General features: G+C 38.1%; 1 protein-coding gene across 9 annotated transcripts in view; it reads left to right on the forward strand.

Moving 5' to 3' along the window:
- Nucleotides 1–19879, forward strand: part of IL13RA2 (interleukin 13 receptor subunit alpha 2) — a 70816-nt gene that overhangs the window by 41922 nt on the left and 9015 nt on the right. For 3 of the 9 annotated variants that reach the window (XM_081125261.1, XM_081125263.1, XM_081125260.1), the window contains 5 exons: nucleotides 10291–10374; nucleotides 10660–10786; nucleotides 13616–13767; nucleotides 14779–14932; nucleotides 16193–16313. In XM_081125261.1, the coding sequence (XP_080981387.1) occupies nucleotides 10693–10786; nucleotides 13616–13767; nucleotides 14779–14932; nucleotides 16193–16313 (521 nt within the window). In that variant the 5' untranslated portion in view covers nucleotides 10291–10374; nucleotides 10660–10692. Of the gene's footprint in view, nucleotides 1–10290; nucleotides 10787–13615; nucleotides 13768–14778; nucleotides 14933–16192; nucleotides 16314–19879 lie in introns of all 9 variants that reach the window. The other 6 variants (XM_081125258.1, XM_081125259.1, XM_081125256.1 and 3 more) reach the window with 3 other exon arrangements.

Genomic DNA, 19879 nt, shown 5'->3' on the forward strand with positions numbered 1-19879 from the left:
CATTGTCTAACCCAGGCTCAAAAGCAGTTATCAAAACATTGAAAAAAATAGCTGAGTAGGCAGACCTACCACTTAAGATAATGAAGTGGATTTAGAGGTTTTAAGCAGATGATTATAAAGAACCAATCCTCATAAAGCAGGAAATTCATTCTTATGAAGGGCAATCAGTCCACTGGAAAACAATACAGCTCTGGCCACATTCAAGTAAAAAATAACTTTGTATGTCATAACTACTTTTTAAAAATAAGCTTACGAGCCCTGGCAAGTGTGACTCAGTTGGAGCATCATTCCATGCACGGGAAGGTCATGGGTTCGATTCCCAGTCAGGGCACATACCTAGATTTCGGGTTCAATCCTTGGTCTGGTGCATATAGGAGGCAACCAATCAATGTTTCTCTCCCACATTAGTGTTTCTCTCTCTCTTTCCCTTCCTCCCTCTCTAAAATCAATTAAAAAAGAAAAGTAAGTTTAGGAGGTTACAAAACTGGTTTGATCCTCAATGATGTATGGAGAATATTCCGAAGGCAAAGAACTAATGAAAATGTATTGAGAAGAGAGAATGTTCTAGCATTTTCAAAACAAGGATAGCCAGTGATCCAAAAATATATTAATTTCCACTTAATGGAAAACAAAAACAAGAGAAAGAGAGAGGAAAAGAGGGAGAAAATGGAAAAAGAAAAGTAGAGAGAAGAAAAGAAGAAGAAGGGGCCAGAGAGAGGGGTATGAGAGAGAAGCCAACAGCAAGAGCCTGAAGTTATCGCTACCCTCCATGATCTTAGTTTCAAATAGGCTGCTTATGTAAATCAGAATACAAACCCTCTTGCCTAGAGATATGCACTTAGTGGAAGGAACCCTTTGGGAGTATTTTCAGTTGTATTGTTTGAACCCTCAGTTTCAAAGTTTTCAGAATACAATAAAGGCTATATGTTTCTAGTCTACATTTTGAAATTGAGACTACTTATAAAAATATAAAGTTGTTTCTGAAGACTTTGGCTGTAGAAGAAATTCAGAAGAAAAAAATGAAATCTCAGATTTCACATAGAAAGTAAAAATGTGCTATAGTCTGGAGAAATTGCAGGCTTTTAAAAGATATTATTTCATTAGAAATGCAAGAAGTTGGAGATAACGGAACAGATAGAAAGTATTTGTTAAAATTATCACTGGTGAAACTAAACTTTGGTAGTTTTTAATTGTCTTAGAAAAATGTTCTGCCTTGGTATGGCACCCTTTGGTAAGTACAATCCTAAAGTCCACTGACCTGTGTCCCTCAATATCCACCATTACTAACCAGGCATGTCAAAAGTCTAAGGAAGAGCAGGAGCGAGCCTTTATGTGAGATATTCTCCATTCACGTTTTCAAGGGGCAAATGAGTGATTTACTCCTAGTTAGAGCATCTTATGTCCCTTCATAGCAAATTTCTCAAGAGAGTTATCTATACTCATTATCTCCAATTATAACTCTTCCATTTTTTTCCTCAATCCACTTTAATCTGAGTTTTGCCCCAAGTATTTCACTTATTCCCTTATCAACTTCACCATTTATTCCCAGTTTGCTAAATCCATTAGGCCATTCTCAGGTTTCATCTTACTGGGCCTGTCAACAGTTTTTGACATTGTCTATCACTCTTGGTTTCTGGGACACCACAAACTCAGAATTTTCCTCTTACCTCCCTGGCCTCTCCTTAGTCTCCTTTGTTGGTACCTCCTCATTTATATTGGAGGGCCCCACATCTCAGTCTGTGGTCCTTTTTTTAAAATCCCATCTCCACTATACCTTAAGTGACTTCAATTGATCCCCTGTGGCTTTAAATACTATCTATATACTGATGACTCTCAAATATGGATCTATAGCTCTGGTCTTTCCCCTAATCTCCAGAGTCAAATATCTACCTGCTTATTTATATTTTCCCCTTGGATGTTTAGTCAGACAGATAAAACTCAGCCACCCAAACTGAATTCTTGTCCATCATTTCCAGGCCCCATAAACAATTATCCAGTTGTCCATGACAAAAATAGAGGCATCATCCTCCGATTCTCCACATTCAATCTATCAGTAAATCCTATCAACATCTCCACTGCTATCATCTTGGTCCAAGTCACCATCCACTCTAGCTTGGATTATTACTTCTACTTTTTCCTTCAATGCAGAGTAGCCTTTTAAAGTATGTTACACCCTGGCTGGTATGGCTCAGTTGGTTGGCTATTGTCGCTTCTGGGCTCAATCCCCAGTAGGGGGCAGCCGATTGATGTTTCGCTCTCACATCATCGATGTTTCTCTCTCTCCCTCTCCCTCTCCTTTCTCTCTCTAAAAATAAATTTTTAAAAAAATAAAATAAAATATAAGTTACATCATGTCACTCAGCTCACAACTCACAACTGTCCAATTGCTTCTCATTTTACTAAGAATAAATGGTAAAATAAATAGACACATAGCCTACCCTGTACCTATCTTGTGAGATCATCTAAACTTTCCTGTTTCCTGTTGTACTGGTCTTGTTATTTCTAGGACTACTAAGCTGCTTCCTACCTCAGGGCTTGTGAAGATGTTATTCCTTCTATTTGGAAAATTCTTCCCCTGTATCTTTACCTGTGGTCCTCATTCCCTCACTTCATTGAGTCCTTAGTGTCATTTTCTCAGGCATTCCCTGAACACCCTATCTCAAATAAACCCCCATTACTGTATTTCATATTATCTTGCTTTATTTTTCTTTATAGAACTTATAATTATCTGACATGTTTATTGTCTGGTTCCCATACCAAAAAGTTAATTCCAAGGGGGCAGGTTCTTCATCTTGTTCACTGCTGTGTTCCCAATGCCTGGTATGTAGTAGGCTTCCAAAAATAATTGTTAAATAATGAATACAAAGTAGAAACATTTACATGGTTTCGTTAGCATTCTTTTCCATAACTGATGGTACTAGATATGATATAATACCATATTTCTATGTATTTATCATCTATATCTTATGGACATGAAAAAGCATACTGGTAGAATAACCTTGAAGTAATATAAAACCTGCTATTTTACATTTTGTATTCTGGTCTGATTTTATATGGCAGGGGTGGGGCACATTCTCTTATTTACTTTAGAAATAACTCTATTCCACAAAGTGAATGTTTTGGGTACACTGTGTTTGCTTGCTAACAAGTATTTGAGAGCATCTGGGAGTGGAGAGAAGGGTGTTGATCATAAAAATTGTTTTGCTAGTTCCAGAGCAGTGGAGACTTTTCAGGATACTGCATTGCTATTCAGCCATGACTACATTTGAATAGAATGTTCGGCATATTTAATAATAATTTGACCCATGTTAAAAAACTGATGACATGGGAGGATTTTTAAAAGGGTCATAAAAAGGTAGTATATTGGATGGGATTATAAACTGATAAAGCTCTGATTGGCTCAGATTGGGAACAGATTCTGAAAAGTGTAAACTGCTTTGTGAATTAACAGTTAACCTGGTAGTTGCTATCGTAGCTCAAAACTAAATTCTCTAGCTTTTCCAGGAAATTTGTTAACTGGATAAACTTGGGATGTCATACAGGAAACCATCTAAAAAAAGAATTAGAGAATGAGAATACTACCTATGTTTTACAAGATGTATTGGATATATTTTATAAGTACCAATAAAAAATATTAGTATGTCATGTTGACAGGGACACAAATATAACCACATTATACACAACCAATGTTAAAGTGATATTTGTTTTAAAAAAGGTCCTGCCTGTATTTCATTTGTCTACAGTGATTTCCATCATTGCACATGTGCTTAACTTCTTTGTGTATTTCTGTGGGAAATGACTTATAATTCTTGACTAGTGAGTGATGAGCATGATGAATCTGTGTGATTCAAAGTCTTTTTGAAAGTAAACAAAGTCATCTTCCTCGTTCTTTATAAACTACTCTACTACAGGATATAATATTTACTATTCGTTATCTAAATTAGATTTGACTCACCACCAGTTCATAGGCTGATTGTACTATTATTGAGCAATGTATTGATCTCAGCATGTTGTCAGGCCTTTATTCTGGCAGTTTCCAGGGATGCTGATTATGATGCTGAGTCATAGTCATACTCTAGAAGCTCTGCAGAGACATTTGTACATGTTGGCCAGTCTCTTAACAATAAGATTAGTTATTCAGGAAGCCAGTGCTTTTGAGTCACATCCTAAAACTGTGGATAGATACATAGCAGATTAGCTGAGGAAACAAAATGATATCCCAGGGATAATTACATGAGAGGAAAATGAGCTTCACTAAAGTGAAATTAGTTGAAAGACAGTATTATATGTTAAAATGAGCACAGTTTTTAGAATCAGATATACATATCTTTTCTTGCTTAAGTTGTATAGCCTTGAGTAATTTACTTACTGTTTTTGAGCCTCAAAAGACTCATTTGTAATATTGGGGTAATAATAATAGTAACTATCAATGTTGGTGAGACTTAAATGAACTATACATATCAAGCATGTGACACAGAGCTTGACACCTGGTAAGACCTTAATAAACTATAGCCCCTATTATCATTAATTTCTAAATCCCCTGGCAAGTTTAGTGCTAGAGCCCAGATCTCTTGGTCAATGCCTTCTCAGGTAAGGCCATGTAAATTTACCATTTCACCCACAGATGACGTTTAAGCCTTTGCAATCACACTACTTCACTGTTTTCTTTTCTCAAGCTGTACTTCTCTAGTTCCCCACTCTCCTTTGCCCTAAGCCCTATTCTAATGGTTTTGGTGGATATTTTTTGATATTTTAAATAATGTGAATGGAAAGTGTCAAATTTTATAGCACTGATTTTTTAAACACCCCTGAAAAAATTAACCTAAAAGAAGTATAAATAAAAAAGCCACCTAAAAGCAGTATGAATAACATGCCTATACTTCTTTTCAGTGGTTTTTTCAGAAGCCACTTTGGTGACATTGAAAAAGTCCATTCATCCTTTTCTAACACATAAGTATTTGTCTCTGCAACTTGGTCACTGCTTTTGTAAACAAAGCAAGAACCTGCGGTCATTTCAGATACTTTGGAGGAATCTTCTTCTTTACCAAGGTAGAGAAGGAACTTTTCTATATTATGTGGGTGCCTAGAGTATTAGCCTTACAACAGTTTTCTATCCCTTTTTTCCTTTAACTTTCCTTTTAGTATGGATTATACCAGCCGTGGGATCTTGTACAACTCACATCACTCCTCTAAGCCCCAATTTTACTGATTGTAAATATGCAATACCGATGTTATACACCTGAAGATTTCAATAAATCCAAAGGCAGATAATGGTTCAATGAGGGTGGTGGAAGTTGGAGTTTAATATTAAGTGCCTAGTTATCAACTGTCAGGTCAATTTTGCTGAATTAGTAGGGGCAAATGTGTACGTTGGAGCAAGTTATTTTCAAGGTTTTGCTTAGTGGCAAGGTGCTCAGAAGCGAACCCCTTTCAAGCATATAGAACAATTTACTATTCTCATAGCACTTTCTTGTACATTATCTCATTTAATCTTCAACACAAATCTGCCAGTCTGTCACTACCTCCATTTTATAGATGGAAATTACATTATAAGTTGCCTCTTAGCACGTTAGTGGTTGAAGCAGGGCTGAAATTCAGGTTGATACTTATACCATTGTGCCTTTTATTATAACAAGCTCTTTGGCTGTATATCTGTTAGTTTACCCAAAGCTTAATTAGTCCTGTCAGCTTTTTTAAAAAATATTTTTATTTATTTATTTTTAAATTTTTAAGTATTTTATTTTATTTTTAATCCTCAGCTGAGGATATTTTTTCCATTGCTCTTTCAGAGGGAGTGGAAGAGAGAGAGAGAGAGAAACATCAATGAGAGAGAAAGAGACATGGATTGGCTGCCTCCTCCTACATGCACCCCAACCGGGGCTGGGGATTGAGCCTGCTACTGAGGTATGTGCCCTTGGCTGGAATCGAACCCAGAACCCTTCAATCTACAGGCTGTCACTCTAACCACTGAGCAAAACCAGCCAGGGCTTTATTGATTGGAGAGAGAGGAGAGAGAGAGATTGAGAAAGAGAGAGGGAAACATCGATTTGTGGTTCCACTTATTTATTCATCCATTGGTTGCTTCTGGTATGTGCCCCGACCAGAGATTGAACCCATAACCTTGGGGTATCAGGACGATGCTCTAACCAACTGAACTACCCAGCTAAGGAAGTCCTGTCAGCTTTTATAACTACTTGCTGTGATTCTAAATTTACTTTAGGTGGCTTTTAGCCCCACCCATAACCTCACCTATCTTGTGACTTGTGGAATCTGTATCCTGGCTGTTTCTGGATCACCTAATTTTTTTCAGTGTGCCTGATTATCAAACAAGAAGGGAAATATTAGAGATTCTAATTGATGTCTCTAAAGTGGACAGGAGAAAAAAGAGGGCCTGTGATAATTGCCTATGATGATTTATTTCTTGAGAAACCACATTATTGATAAGTACCTGAAGTTTCTCCAATATGCAAAAATTATCCTCACCAACTCTTAGAACAAGGTGGCTTTGAAGAGGTGGGGAAGTGAGGCTGAAAACGAAGTAGATTTAGGCTTGCCATCCCAAAGGAGCACCTCAGTGGGAAACTGTCTAAGCAATAGCATTGTGTGAAACAGTGGGTAGAGCCCTGAAGTTGCCTTCCATATTGATCTTAGGCATGGAAAATGCCTAGTGTAGTGTTTATCTTCAAGGGCTCTGGCATGAGACTATCTGGATTCAAATCTAAATTTCACCATTTATGGTCTGTGTGACTTGTGGGAAATTGTTTAATTTCTCTTTGTCTGAGCTTCTGGTCTTTAAAATGGGAATAAAAGCAATACATAAATCCAAGACTGACTGTGAGTATTTCATGGGATAATGTATATAAAGTGCTTAGTGCAAGGCCCTGCCTAGGATGCTGTGAATGCTGAATAAATAGTAGGAGGTATTATTATTATTACAGATATTACGATAGCTGTCATTTGCACCTTATATATTAGACAAGATTTAACTGGAATAGTATCTGGCAAAAAAATAGGTGCTCAGTGAAAGTTTATTGAATAATTACTCTGCCAAAAATGTTATGATGATGAAACTGTGTGGTGGGGTTGATGGTTTGGTTGGGGACTGTAGGTTGAAAAAGATTCAGGGTGAGGCTTCTGGTAAGATAGGTACAGGACAGACGTTGTATAACAAAAAAAATTATTTGCTAGTCAGTGGAAAGGGCTCAAGAGAGTGTTTTTCAATTCTAGATCTGCCACCAATTAAGTTGTGTGAGCTTGGACAACTTACCCTCCTTTCTGGGTATTTCCTCACTTTTAAAAATAAGGAGTTAAGTCCGGCTGGGCGTGGCTCAGCGGTTGAGTGTCGACCTAGGATCCAGGAGATCCTGGTTCGGTTTCTGGTCGGGGCACATGCCTGGGTTGCAAGTTCAATCCCCAGTTGGGGGCGTGCAGGAGGCAGCCAATCAACTACATCATTGCTGTTTCAATCTCTCTCTTCCTCTCCCTTCGTCTCTCTGAAATCAATAAAATATATTAAAAAATAAAAATATAAATAAATAAATAAATAAATAAATAAATAAAGGAGTTAAGCCCGGCTGGGCGTGGCTTAGTGCTTGAACATTGACCTAGGACCCAGGAGATTGAGGTACAATTTCCAGTCAGGGCACATTCCCAGGTTGTGGGCTTGAACCCCAGTAGGGGACATGCAGGAGTCAGCCAGTCAATGACTCTCTCATCATTGATGTTTCTCTCTCTCTCTCTCTCTCTCTCTCTCTCTCCTTCCCCCTCTCTGAAATCAATAAAGATATATTTAAAAAATAAATAAATGAAAAATAAAAAAAAAATAAAAGAGTTAAGATCAGACAAGTGGCTGTTCACTGTGGGTTGGGGGTGGGGAGTGTATGAGAAACTGTTTTAAATCTTGTATATCATCATTTCCATTCCTTATCTTCCCTTTGTCTTTAGATTCTCTCCCCTACACTCCCCCCTTGTGAAAACTCCTCCTTCTTGGTAACCATATAAAGAATATAAAGCACCTCATTGCACTAGTGACAATTCTGTAACCCAGAAGTTAAGGAAAGAATTGCCTTTGTGTTCATTTGGATAAGAAAGTTTAGGTGGAACCCTAGGCCTAATTCAGGAACTCCTTCCATGGATTTATAAAGAAGTGAGTCAGGAAGCTAGCTATCCCATTTCCTACCTTTGCTTAAATGTATTGGGCTGATCCAAAAAATGCTATTTGATAGCTTGAGTCAAATTTCAGTAGCCTATAAATAGAATAGAAGCAAGTGATTTTCAACTCTGTACTTAGCATTTATGCTATATATGACATAGGTCTATGACAGAGTTAAGGACAGATTGATAGGGGAAAAGAACTTTAAGATCTGTTTGAGAACATTTTAAGGGAAGCCTGATTGTCTTAGTCTTTATAGGTAATATTAAAATATTTCTTTATCAGATGTATTGCCTTGGATCCAAAAGTAACCAGTGTGTTTATTTCAATCTGTGAGAGCAGCTCTGTGGAAGATCTGTGGCCTTCTGTTGACCAAATATATCCATTACTTACAGATGCCTTAGTGGGAAATAATGGGCTGGCCAGTGGAAATTAAGGAGAGAGATTTATTGGACCTCAGTAAGAGAAATGGAATCCTTTTATGATTTTCTGAGACATAAAAAGAATAGCATGGTGTTGTTTCAGACTGGCTAGCTAATTGAAGGAAGACTTAAATACTGGAGCCCCAGAGGAAAAGCTTTCATAACCCTGAGTCAAACGTGTGGGATCCAGCACATTAGGATAGACATGCACTGGTCTGGGAACCATATCTCTGTCCTACTTCCAGCTATGTTACTAACTTGCTGTGTAATCTTGGGCAAATCTGAGTTTTACTTTTTCAATATATAAAGGGGGATTGGACGGCCATTTTCTCCAATATACCAACTGTCTCTAACAGTTTGATCCCAAGATTCTATTATGTAATAATTGAAGCCTAGCAACATTAGAACATTACAAATTGACCGGGTAGTATAAAGAGGGTGGAGCAGGGAGAGAGGGTCTGTTGATCTCAGTTTACAAAGGAGGAGAGAAACGTCCCTGAGTGTTGGGGTAAGTGACCTTTAATCCTTAACTTTCTGTGAAATTGTTGGTGCCAGGAATATAGACCAAAAGAGAAGTGTAGAACTTAGAGTGAGTAGTGATTTTTCTTTGAAAAAAGGGTGTTATTTTTTAAAAATTGAACTTATTGTGATGACATTGGTTAATGAAATTATATAGATTTTGTTGTAGGCATTGGGAATAACACTGGGTGTTAATCCAGTGGGGTCAGACTGGACCTGGGTTCAGCAACCTTGGTACTTGGGTTCTGGCTAGGAAAGAATTCAGAGCCAAGACCCAAACTATAAGAGAACATTTATTTGGTAAATCACAGAGGCAGAAAAAGTAATCCCTAGAAGAAATGGGCTTAGGAAACAAGTTATAGAGGCAAAGGAAGGGCCCTTGGAGCTTAGGAATGAGGAAGCTAATGGTGATGTGCCTGTGGGGGGTAGGCAAAGGCGTGGGCTGTTCCCAAGAGGGAGAACAGCTGGGTCCTCCTTCCTAATGGTTTTAAGGGTGGAGATTTTAGGGGAGGTCCCAGGGGAAGATCTCAATAGAATACTCAGCAGTTTTCCAGGGGTGTCCTTTCAGAGTTGTGGTCTTCACTGATTGATTGGTCGGTACTGGGGTGGAGGGGTGAGGGGAGAGCTGGGAGGTGGGGGGAAGTGGGGGCCATTATCCAGTGCAGCTGGTCCTGAGGTCAGCTGTGGCTGGTTTTGTGGCTTTTCTGGTCCTGGAGCTGAAGTTCAAGTGAGGCGTAGATGTTATCTCTAGGGAGGATTTGCCCTTTAGAAAAGTTATTCTTGCTACATGTGGTGTGGAGAATGGTTTGGAGGCAGGAAAGATTAGATAAGGAGATCCTTGAAAAGATCCTCAATTTAGGAAGTGGTGGTAATAATTGAGAAATTAGATGAGAGAGGGAGAAGTTGAGGAAAACACCCAGGTTTCTGGTTTGGGCAACTGGGAAGATGGTGATGCCACTTACTGGTACAGGAAACACAGGAAGAGTGAAACAGATGTGAGAGTAAAAGATGATTTAATATTTATGAAGAAATAGAACAAAGTTTTGGGTTATCTGAGGCTTTGATGTAGGTTCTGAGCATTCTTAGTCAGATAACTTTCAAATACTTTTTATTTCAGAAAAGAGTATCAGTGTTTTTGTTGTTGCTATGGGAGAGGGTTGCTATGGAGACTAATGATGTCATAATCCTCCTCACCAGGTGAACCAGTAGGAACACGCTGGTGGGTCTAGCTCAGTCTTCAGGCTGAAGGCTAAGTCCTCCCATCCTGGCTGCAACTGTAATGTATACAAAAGTGTGGGGGTGGGGGTTGGGCGTGGGTAAAGGGATACAGGGTTCTTTTGTTTTGCTTTGTTTTTACTTTTATAAGAAGGATGAGACTAGAATCCTCCCTTTCCAAATATATTGGTTCCAAACTTGATTTTTTCTTTGTTCGTGGTTCAGAGGGGCACAATTTTCCCGTCTTGGTGGAAAGCATACAGGAAATTTCCAAATGTGTTTTCAATCACATTTAGTCATTTGGTTATTTGAAGTAAGATAAAGTTAAAATGTTGTATTTTTTTTCCTTAGAGTGGTAATTTCAAGGTGTTAAATTTTAGAGAAATGGCTTTCATTCATTTGGATATCAGATGCCTATATGCCATTCTTATTTGCACAGCATTTGGTTCTACTTTGTCTTCAAACTCTGAGATAAAAGGTAAACCAACAATGGAGTAGTTTTAAAATTAGGGGTATTAACTGTCTTTTCAACCAGCCCTAAGAAAATGCATGATAAATAGATGGATTGTTATTGTAGTTAATTCAGGAAGTTCATGCACAAAAGATATGTTCTTACTAGTTAGCTTCATGTATAAGGTAACTGATGATAACAAACATTTTGTGGGATAAAAGCCAAACTGAAAGACACTCTCCAAATGTTTCATATAGTCCTATCTAATGAATAGGTTAATTATCTGAAACCTCACTGCCTGGTACCCAACTAACTGAAACTTTCCTTACTTACTATCCTTAACTTTTTAAAAAAATCCTCACTGAGGGTGCTTATTGATTTTAGAGAGAAAGGAAGGGAGAGAGAGAAACATTTATGTGAGAGAGAAACATCAACCGGTTGCATCCCTTACATGCTCAGATCAGGAATCCAACCCGCAGCCTAGTTATATACCCTGACGGGAATGGAACCTGAAACCTGGATGATGCTCCAACCCACTGAGCCACCTTGCCAGGGCTACTATCCTTAACTTTTTTGTTTTGTTTTGTTTAATATGTTTTTATTGATTTCAGAGAAAGGAAGGGAAAGGGAGAGAGAGACAGAAACATCAGTGATGAGAGTCATTGACCGGCTGCCTCCTGCACATCCCCTACTGGGGATCAAGCTCGAAATCTAGGCATGTGCCCTGATTCGGAGTGGAACCATGACCTCTTGGTTCATAGCTCAACACTCAACCACTGAGCCACACTGGCTGGGCGACTTTTAAGACAATTAGATAAATAAAAAATATATATGGAGATTTAAAGTAAAATTTAAAAATAATAACAGAGCCCAGCCAGTTTGGCCCAGCAGTTGAGCATCAACCTATGATACAGGAGATCGCGGTTCAATTCCTGGTCAGGGCACATGCCCGGGTTGTGAGCTTGATCCCCAGCAGGGGGCGTGCAGGAGGCAGCTGATCAATGACTCATCATTGATGTTTCTATCTCTCTCTCTCCCTCTCCCTTCCTCTCTCTGAAATCAATAAAGACATATTTTAAAACATAATAATAACAACAGAATTATTAAATTATGTTTAATGAACTCTTCTTATTTCCGAAGGTAATTAGAACAATGCACTTGACAAAGATTTCTAAGCATAAAAGTTGAAACAAGATTGTCATTTCTTCCACAATGGAGACCTTCTTTATTGGACGTGGGTGCTCCCACAGCAAATTATAATTTGTGCCACAATTTCTTTCTGTGGATTCATTTCCCCTCACCTCAGTGTTATAAAGTATTAAAATGAACAACAGGGCAGAATGAGAGGAAATTGTCAGCAGAAAGGCAATATGATGGTCTTAGTATAGTACTAGCTTTGCTAGTAGGACAGTTTATAGAATGTTTGTTTATTTGTTTTTTAATGTTTTTATTGGTTTCAGAGAGAGGAAGGGAGAAGGAAACAGAGAGAGAAACATCAATGATGAGAGAGAGTCATTGATCCACTGCCTCCTGCACACTCTTTATTGGGGATCGAGGCTGAAACCTGGGCATGTGCCCTGATGGGAATTGAACCTTGACCTCCTGGTTCATAGGTCAATGCTCCACCACTGAAACACACCAGCTGGGCTGTTTTTGTTGCTTTTTAAGTTACCACATGGGGGAGCCATTGCCTCCCACTGCCTCTTCCTCCAAAATAATAGGGGCTGTTTCCTGATGTCACCTTATTCAGCTGCCTGCCACTTCTTGAATCCTTCCAAAGAGTGTCCCTGGTTTGCCATACTCTAGGGATCACTTTGAACTTTCGTTTACTAGAGGATTTCATTAATCAGACTAGAGCAACAAGATCTGCCTAATTCTTTAGACCTTTGCCCAGCCGGGCGTGGCTCAGCGGTTGAGCATAGACCTGGGATCCAGGCGATCGGGGTTTGATTCCCGGTCAGGGCACGTGCCCAGGTTGCGGGCTCGATCAATGACTCTCTCATCATTGATGTTTCTATCTCTCTCTCTCCCTGTCCTTTCCTCTCCCTGAAATCAATAAAGATATATTTAAAAAAAAAAATTAAAAAAAACAAAAAAACCTTTAGTCAAAGTAGTTATATTTCATATTTTCTATACCTTTTTTGTGTGTGCCATGATGTTATATGGATATGGTAAACACTGAATTAATACTGTTTGGTTCTTGCTATTAGAGAGATTTATGAAATAAAGCATTCCCATCCTAGACCAAATGATGATCTGTATGACCACAGAGACAACTCCATGTTGAATTTTTTGTTTCTGTGAAAACTCAGTGCCTAGCTAGGCAAAGTCACATTTTGCATATGGGATTTTTTAAAGAGGAGATAACTGTGCAACAGTAATCCAGATTTTTAAACTGCTCTATTGAGATATAATTTACATAGCACAAAACTCACCTCTTTAAAGTGCATTGTTCAGTGGTTTTTAGTATATTCACAAAGTTGTGTAACAACCACCAGTATCAAATTCTAGAATGTTTACATAAGCCCAGAAAGAAACCCCACATCTATTCAGCAGTCATGTTTCATTCTCTCCTTCCTCCAGCTCCTGGCAACCACTATTTTCTTTCTCAGTGGATTTGCTTATTCTGGATATTTTACATAAATGGAATCATGCAATATGTAGTCTTTTGTCCTGGCTTATTTCATTTAGCTTTATGTTTTCAAGGTTCTTCATATTGAGCATGTATCCATTGTACAGATGTGCCACAGCTTATTTATTCATTCATCAGTTGATGGACATATGGAAGTAATCTAGATTTAGCAATCTTTGCCATTAGATACAGGAAAAAGTAAAAATATTTTGATTTTATTTCAGTGAGTCCTCCTGAGGATTTTGAGATAGTGGATCCTGGATATTTAGGTTACCTCTATTTGCAATGGCAACCTCCACTGTTTCTGAATAATTGTGAAGAATGTACGGTAGAATATGAATTAAAATACCGAAACATTGATAGTGAAAACTGGAAGGTAAGTAAAGCATGCATTTGTGATATCAGAGGAATTATTAGAAGTTTTCTTGTGATTCCTAATGTCAGTGTCCACTCTAATTCCTGTATCTCAATAGCTATTATTAGGATATAACAAACTGCCCTGGCTACTGCTTTCTGCTGTACTTCCTGCCACAATCTATTTTCATCCCATCCAGTATTAAGACTACGATTGGAAGCATAGAAAAAAACACTTGGTCCCATGGAATATGAACTTAAAGAGTACTTACACATTTTACCATATTTTATAGTTACTTATATACCTATATATGGTTCTTATATATGCTACTGGACTGTGAATTTTTTTCTCTGTGGGAATCAAGCCATATTTATTTTTGTACTCACCCCACAGAACATAACATGGTTCTTTGCATATATTGTAGTAAACTGAAGTATTAACTATTTACATAGTCAACAAGCATGTTCATTCAAAGATTTCTATTGTACAAGGAATTCTATTATCTTTCAAATTCAGCTAGGTAGTTTCAAGGGGCAATTCAAATCAAACATTTTTTGAGCAATTATTTTGTGCCAGGCACTCTGCTAGGTATCAGGAATACAAGGATAAATGATATAGGATTTTAGTCCTCTAAGAGCTCACAATTTGTCTGGCTTTCTCCAGTTACTGCCCAGATTTTACTTTATATTATTTCTGAAAAATTCATATGACATTTGAAAGGTGATGAATCATTTACCATGTAATATGCATATGGTATATGAAAATTATCTTTTGATTTCAAGTTGATTATAGCTCAAGTCCTTCCATAGAGCCTTTTTCTCTTCTAGGATGTTTTGGGGTTTTTTGAATGAGCTATTAAGATTCAAGTGAGTTCTGTCAGAAATATAACAGATATTGTATGAGATAATCATGAAGAATTTCATAGACATTGAGACTCTCCAGGGTATTAATGACTTATTAGCCTTATTAATGTAGCTCATGATGCCATCACTGTTTCTAAACTTGACTTTGTCTCATCTTTTTATCAAACAGACCATCATTACAAAGAATCTGCATTACAAAGACGGGTTTGATCTTAACCAAGGCATTGAAGCAAAGATACATACAGTTCTGCAAGGGCAATGCACAAATGGATCTGAAGTTCAGAGTTCATGGTCAGAAGCTACTTATTGGACAAATCCTCAAGGTTAAAACAAATCTTTCCTTTCATATTTAATACTGTCAGAACAATCCATATAGGGAACAAGTCCTTTAACTATTATACATGAGATGCATGTACAATTGAGAGTGTGACACAAAATAGAATCCTTCTTAGGAGTGGGTGACTGGCCTTTTAAAATTCTTTAAGCAAACACATTTGGCAAAATCTACATCTTATCAGGCTAATATAGTTCCCAGTTTTGGGGTTATATTAATAAATATGCATGTGAGCATTTGTTCAACTTCTTGGAACATTCTAGAATCATTAATTTAGTTCTTGTGTATATGTCTATACTGTTGTAGATGGTGGGAACAGCACCAGGTGTTAGACCGGTGAGGTCAGACTGGACCTGGGTTCAGCAACTTTGGTACTTGGGTTCTGGCTAGGAAAGAATTCAGAGCCAAGACCCAAACTATAAGAAAACATTTATTTGGTTAATCACAGAGGTAGAAAAAGTAATTCCTAGAAGAAATAGGCTTAGGAAACAAGTTATAGAGGTAAAGGGAGGGCCCTTGGAGCTTAGAAGTGAGGAAGGTCAAGGTGATGTGCCTGGCGGGATGGGGAAGGGAAAGGCACAGATGTGCTCCCAGAAGGGAGAACTGCTGGGGCCTCCGTCCTAAGGGTTTTCAGGGTGGAGATTTTAGGGGAGGTTCCAGAGGAAGATCTCAATAGAATATTCAGCAGCTTTCCAAGTGTGTCCTTTCAGGGTTGTGGTCTCCACTGATTGATTGGTTGGCACCACAGGGTGTGTGTGTGGGGGGGCAGGGGTGTCATTATTCAATGCAGCTGGTCCTGAGATCAGCTGTGGTTGGTTTTGTGCCTTTTCTGGTCCTGGAGCTGAAATACAACTGAGGCCTAGATGTTATCTCTAGGGGAAAGGTCAGAGGGTCCAAACAGTGATATGCTAGGGGAGGAAAGGTGACCCTGGGGGCAAGGCCCCACCTTACACCCAGGGCTTTCCACCTTGGTGACCTCCTGTACCTGGCCCATTGTCCTTTCTTTACTCATGTGTGCCTATCTGCCTACCACTAGTACTTACACTAGTAAATGAGACCTCAAAAGGGTATTGTGTGCCTCACATAGAGTGCAGTGATTTCCAACAACTTCCTTTTGAAATGTTCTTGATTATGCTGATTGCTAAATGAAATGGAGAGGTCAAAGGAAATGAAACAAAAATTGTACAGTGATTTCCCAAATGATTCATCACCATGTCTTTCAAGCATTCACAGTTCATTGATTCCTTAGGAAATGTGGAAACGAAAATTCAGCATATGGATTGTATATATCACAACTGGCAATATTTACTCTGCTCTTGGGAACCTGGCATGGTTGTTGATGTTGATACAGATTACAACTTGTTTTACTGGTAAGTATTTTTTTAAAAAATTCTTTATTGATTTCAGAGGGAGGAAGGGAGAGAGAGAGAGAGAGAGATAAAAACATCCATGATGAGAGTCATTGATCGGCTGCCTCCTGCACGGCCCCTGCTGGGGATTGAGCCCGCAACCTGGGCATGTGCCCTGAGCGGGAATCGAACTGTGACCTCCTGGATCCTAGGTCGCTGCTCAACTGCTGAGCCACTCCGGCTGGACACTGGTAAATATTTTTATAATAAGAATTCCATATTAGGAAAATATCTATTAAAGTTAATCCATAGTATGAGTAACTGTATTTTCACTTAAATTCATTATATTTTTCAGTGTTATATTTATGAAGTTGTTCACAGTTATTTGAGGTTTTAAGTGGGAGTAAGTAGATTTAGGCTCTGGCTTCTGGAAGGCGCTCCTTTGGTGATATAAGGAATGCAACCACTGTTTCTATACTAGATTAAATTTTGTATTCTTTAGATAGATGGAGTTATAACCTAGACAAATTGACATGTTTTATAGTGTTTTTTTTTAAAAAAAAAAATCTTTATTGATTTCAGAGAGAGGAAGGGAGAGGGAGAGATAGAAACATCAATGATGAGAGTCATTGATTGGCTGCCTCCTGCAGGTACCCCCTGGGGAATCAAGCCCGAAACCTGGGCATGTGCCCTGACTGGGACTCAAACCACAATCTCCTGGATCCTAGGTCGATGCTCAATCTCTGAGCCACGCCGACTGGGCGACATGTTTTATATTCTTGCTTTTTGAAAAAGAAAGTACTTAAAACTGGATCCTTTTTCTGACTTTCCTACCTTTGGTAACACTGAGGCTTGGAAACTTACAGCCATCTTGAATCTTCTATCTCCTTCATTCCTTAATTGTTTCATGATAACACTGATCGTGTCCTGATACTCTTTTGCAAGGCCATATATCTGACCTTTACTTCCTGTCTCTTCTATTAGAACACTGCTTTAGGCTCACCTCATCCCACACCTGCATGATTGCCATAGCTTCCCAAATGATGGTCTCTCTGCTTCCAAACTCTCCCCTTCCTAGTCATTCTACACACTGTAGGCAGATTTATCTTCCTATACTGGAATATTCATATGCCATTCTTCTGCTCAAAAACCTCCAGGGGTTACTCATTGCCTCCAGGATAAAATCCAAACTGCCATTCAAGTCTCTGCCTCATTGTATCATAGACTTTCCAACGTTACCTTCTACAGCCACCACTGTGAATGTTCCACTTCATTTAGACCCATCTCTACATTTTTTCCTCACTCATGTTAGGCACTTTTATACCTTTGTGTGCATTGCTATCTGGGACGACCTCTGGCTTTTTCTTTTACCAACTCTCATCCATCCTTGAAGGCCCATCTGGTATTAAATTTCCTTAACCCTTTATTGATCAATCAACTTCTGTTCAGTTTTTCTCTGAACTATTATTTATTGTCCAGATGACATTTAACTTTTTGTCATATATATGTATATATGCTTTGTCTCCTCTTTTACATTTTCAAGAGATTGGTGGGCATATACTGTTTCTTATATTTCCCTTGATTATCTCTGTGCTATGCCCATAGTAGAGCATCGCTAAATATTTATTAAATGAATGAAATAAATGATGCATTTATTAAATAATAGAAAAAGCAAGAGAAGGCAAATTTTGTAAGTTTAAGGCCCAAATTGCCATGGTATTTTTCTTTAGAAAATCATAATAATAAGTGATAAAATATAAGTTATTAACAGTCCTGAAAAGGGGTCTAATCCCTGCTCTGACATCATTTCACTTGGGGATCTTGGGTAAGCAATTTCCCTTTTTGGAGTCTCAGTTTCCTCATCTGAAATTGGATGTGTCAGTTTCTAAGGTCTAACTTTTTGTTCATCAAAGTAACAAATATTAAGCAATTATTAAATACAAGGCTCTATTCTACCTAAAGAAGGCAAGAATGTGAATGAGACAAAATCCCTGCCCTCTTGTACTTTGTGTTTCATGTTTAGCGTAATTTTATCATCATCTTATAAAGTAGTGAGGGATAACTAGTAACATTATAGAGACTGGAAATAAGGGTACCATGAGGCTTCCCACCGGCGCAAAGTAAATCTGTGTAAAGTCACACCTAGAACTCAGGTCTCTACTCAGTCTGAACTAACCAAACGACTACAATTTTACAAACTCTGTCTAAAGTAAATACTTGGCATAAAATGAATTCTGTACAGTCCAGATATTTGAACCAGCATCTTACCAGCTGCTAGACTGGCCTTATTTCAAAAGGGATTTTGGTTGCTTTTGTAGATAATGTCACATTTTACATTGCAAGATTTTCTTTGGGAAAATAAACCAGGCATTTGTTGCTTTCGAAACCAGTGGGGAAATCCCTGTTAATTCCCACTAGTTTTATTACTGGGAAGAGGTTAACTTTAAATGATAGGGCAATTTCTTGTCTAGGAGATTGAGAAATTATTTACTTGCCAAATTGTTCCTCTTTTCCTTTTTGGCCCCCACTGGCTCTTCTGAAGCTCATCTCTTGATGTGTATTATAACCTCAAAGAATTTTCTTTTACTTTATTAAACATAACAATATTTTGTAAATCTGCTTTTAAATCTGCTTTCTTCAAATGTAAGTTCTCCAGTACAACATGAAAAAGAAAGTATCGCTTAGCATAAGTGTTGGTGCAAATGACAAAATTTCATTCTTTTTTTCTTGTAGAGTAATATTTCTGTATATCACATCCTCATCCATTCATCTATCGATAGACACCTAGGTGGCTTCCATATCTTGTCGATTGTAAATAATGCTTCAATGAACATAGGATGCATATATCTTTTCAGATTAGTGTTTTCTTTTTCTTTGTGTAAATATCAAGAAGTGCAAATTGCTGGATCATATGGTAGTTCTAGTTTTAATTTTTTTGAGGAACCTCCATAATGTTTTCCATAGTGGCTGCACCAATTTATCATCTCACCAACAGTGCACGAGGGTTGCCAGAGGAGAGGGGGCTGGGGGAATAGGTGAAAAAAGTGAAAGGGAAGAAGAGGTATAAACTTCCAGTTATAAAATAAATAAGCTACAGAAATGTAGTATACAGTACAGAAAATACAGTCAATAATTGTAATAACTTTGCATGGTGACAGATGGTTACTAGACTTATCAGAATGATCATTTTGTAAGGTATACAAATGTTGAATCTATGTTGTACACCTAAAACTAACATTGTAAACCAACTATAATTTAAAAAAAAAGGCAGTATCATCCAGAATTATGTAAATCCCTGATTTTCTTAAAAGGAATCTTTTTTTTTTTAACATTGATTTGTTGTTCCACTTATTTATGCATTTATTGGTTAATCTTTTTTTTTTAAAAAAATACGTTTTTATTGATTTCAGGGAGAGGGAGAGAGAGATAGAAGCATCAATGATGAGAGAGAGTCATTGATCAGCTGCCTCCTGCACACATGTGCCCTGACCGGGAATCGAACCTTGATCTCCTGGATCATAGGTCAATGCTCAACATCTGAGCCACACCAGCCAGGCCTTAATAGGAATCTTATTTTTTGATTCACA

The sequence above is a fragment of the Miniopterus schreibersii genome (genome assembly GCF_964146895.1).
Source record: "Miniopterus schreibersii genome assembly, chromosome: X".
NCBI classification, from domain to species: domain Eukaryota; kingdom Metazoa; phylum Chordata; class Mammalia; order Chiroptera; family Miniopteridae; genus Miniopterus; species Miniopterus schreibersii.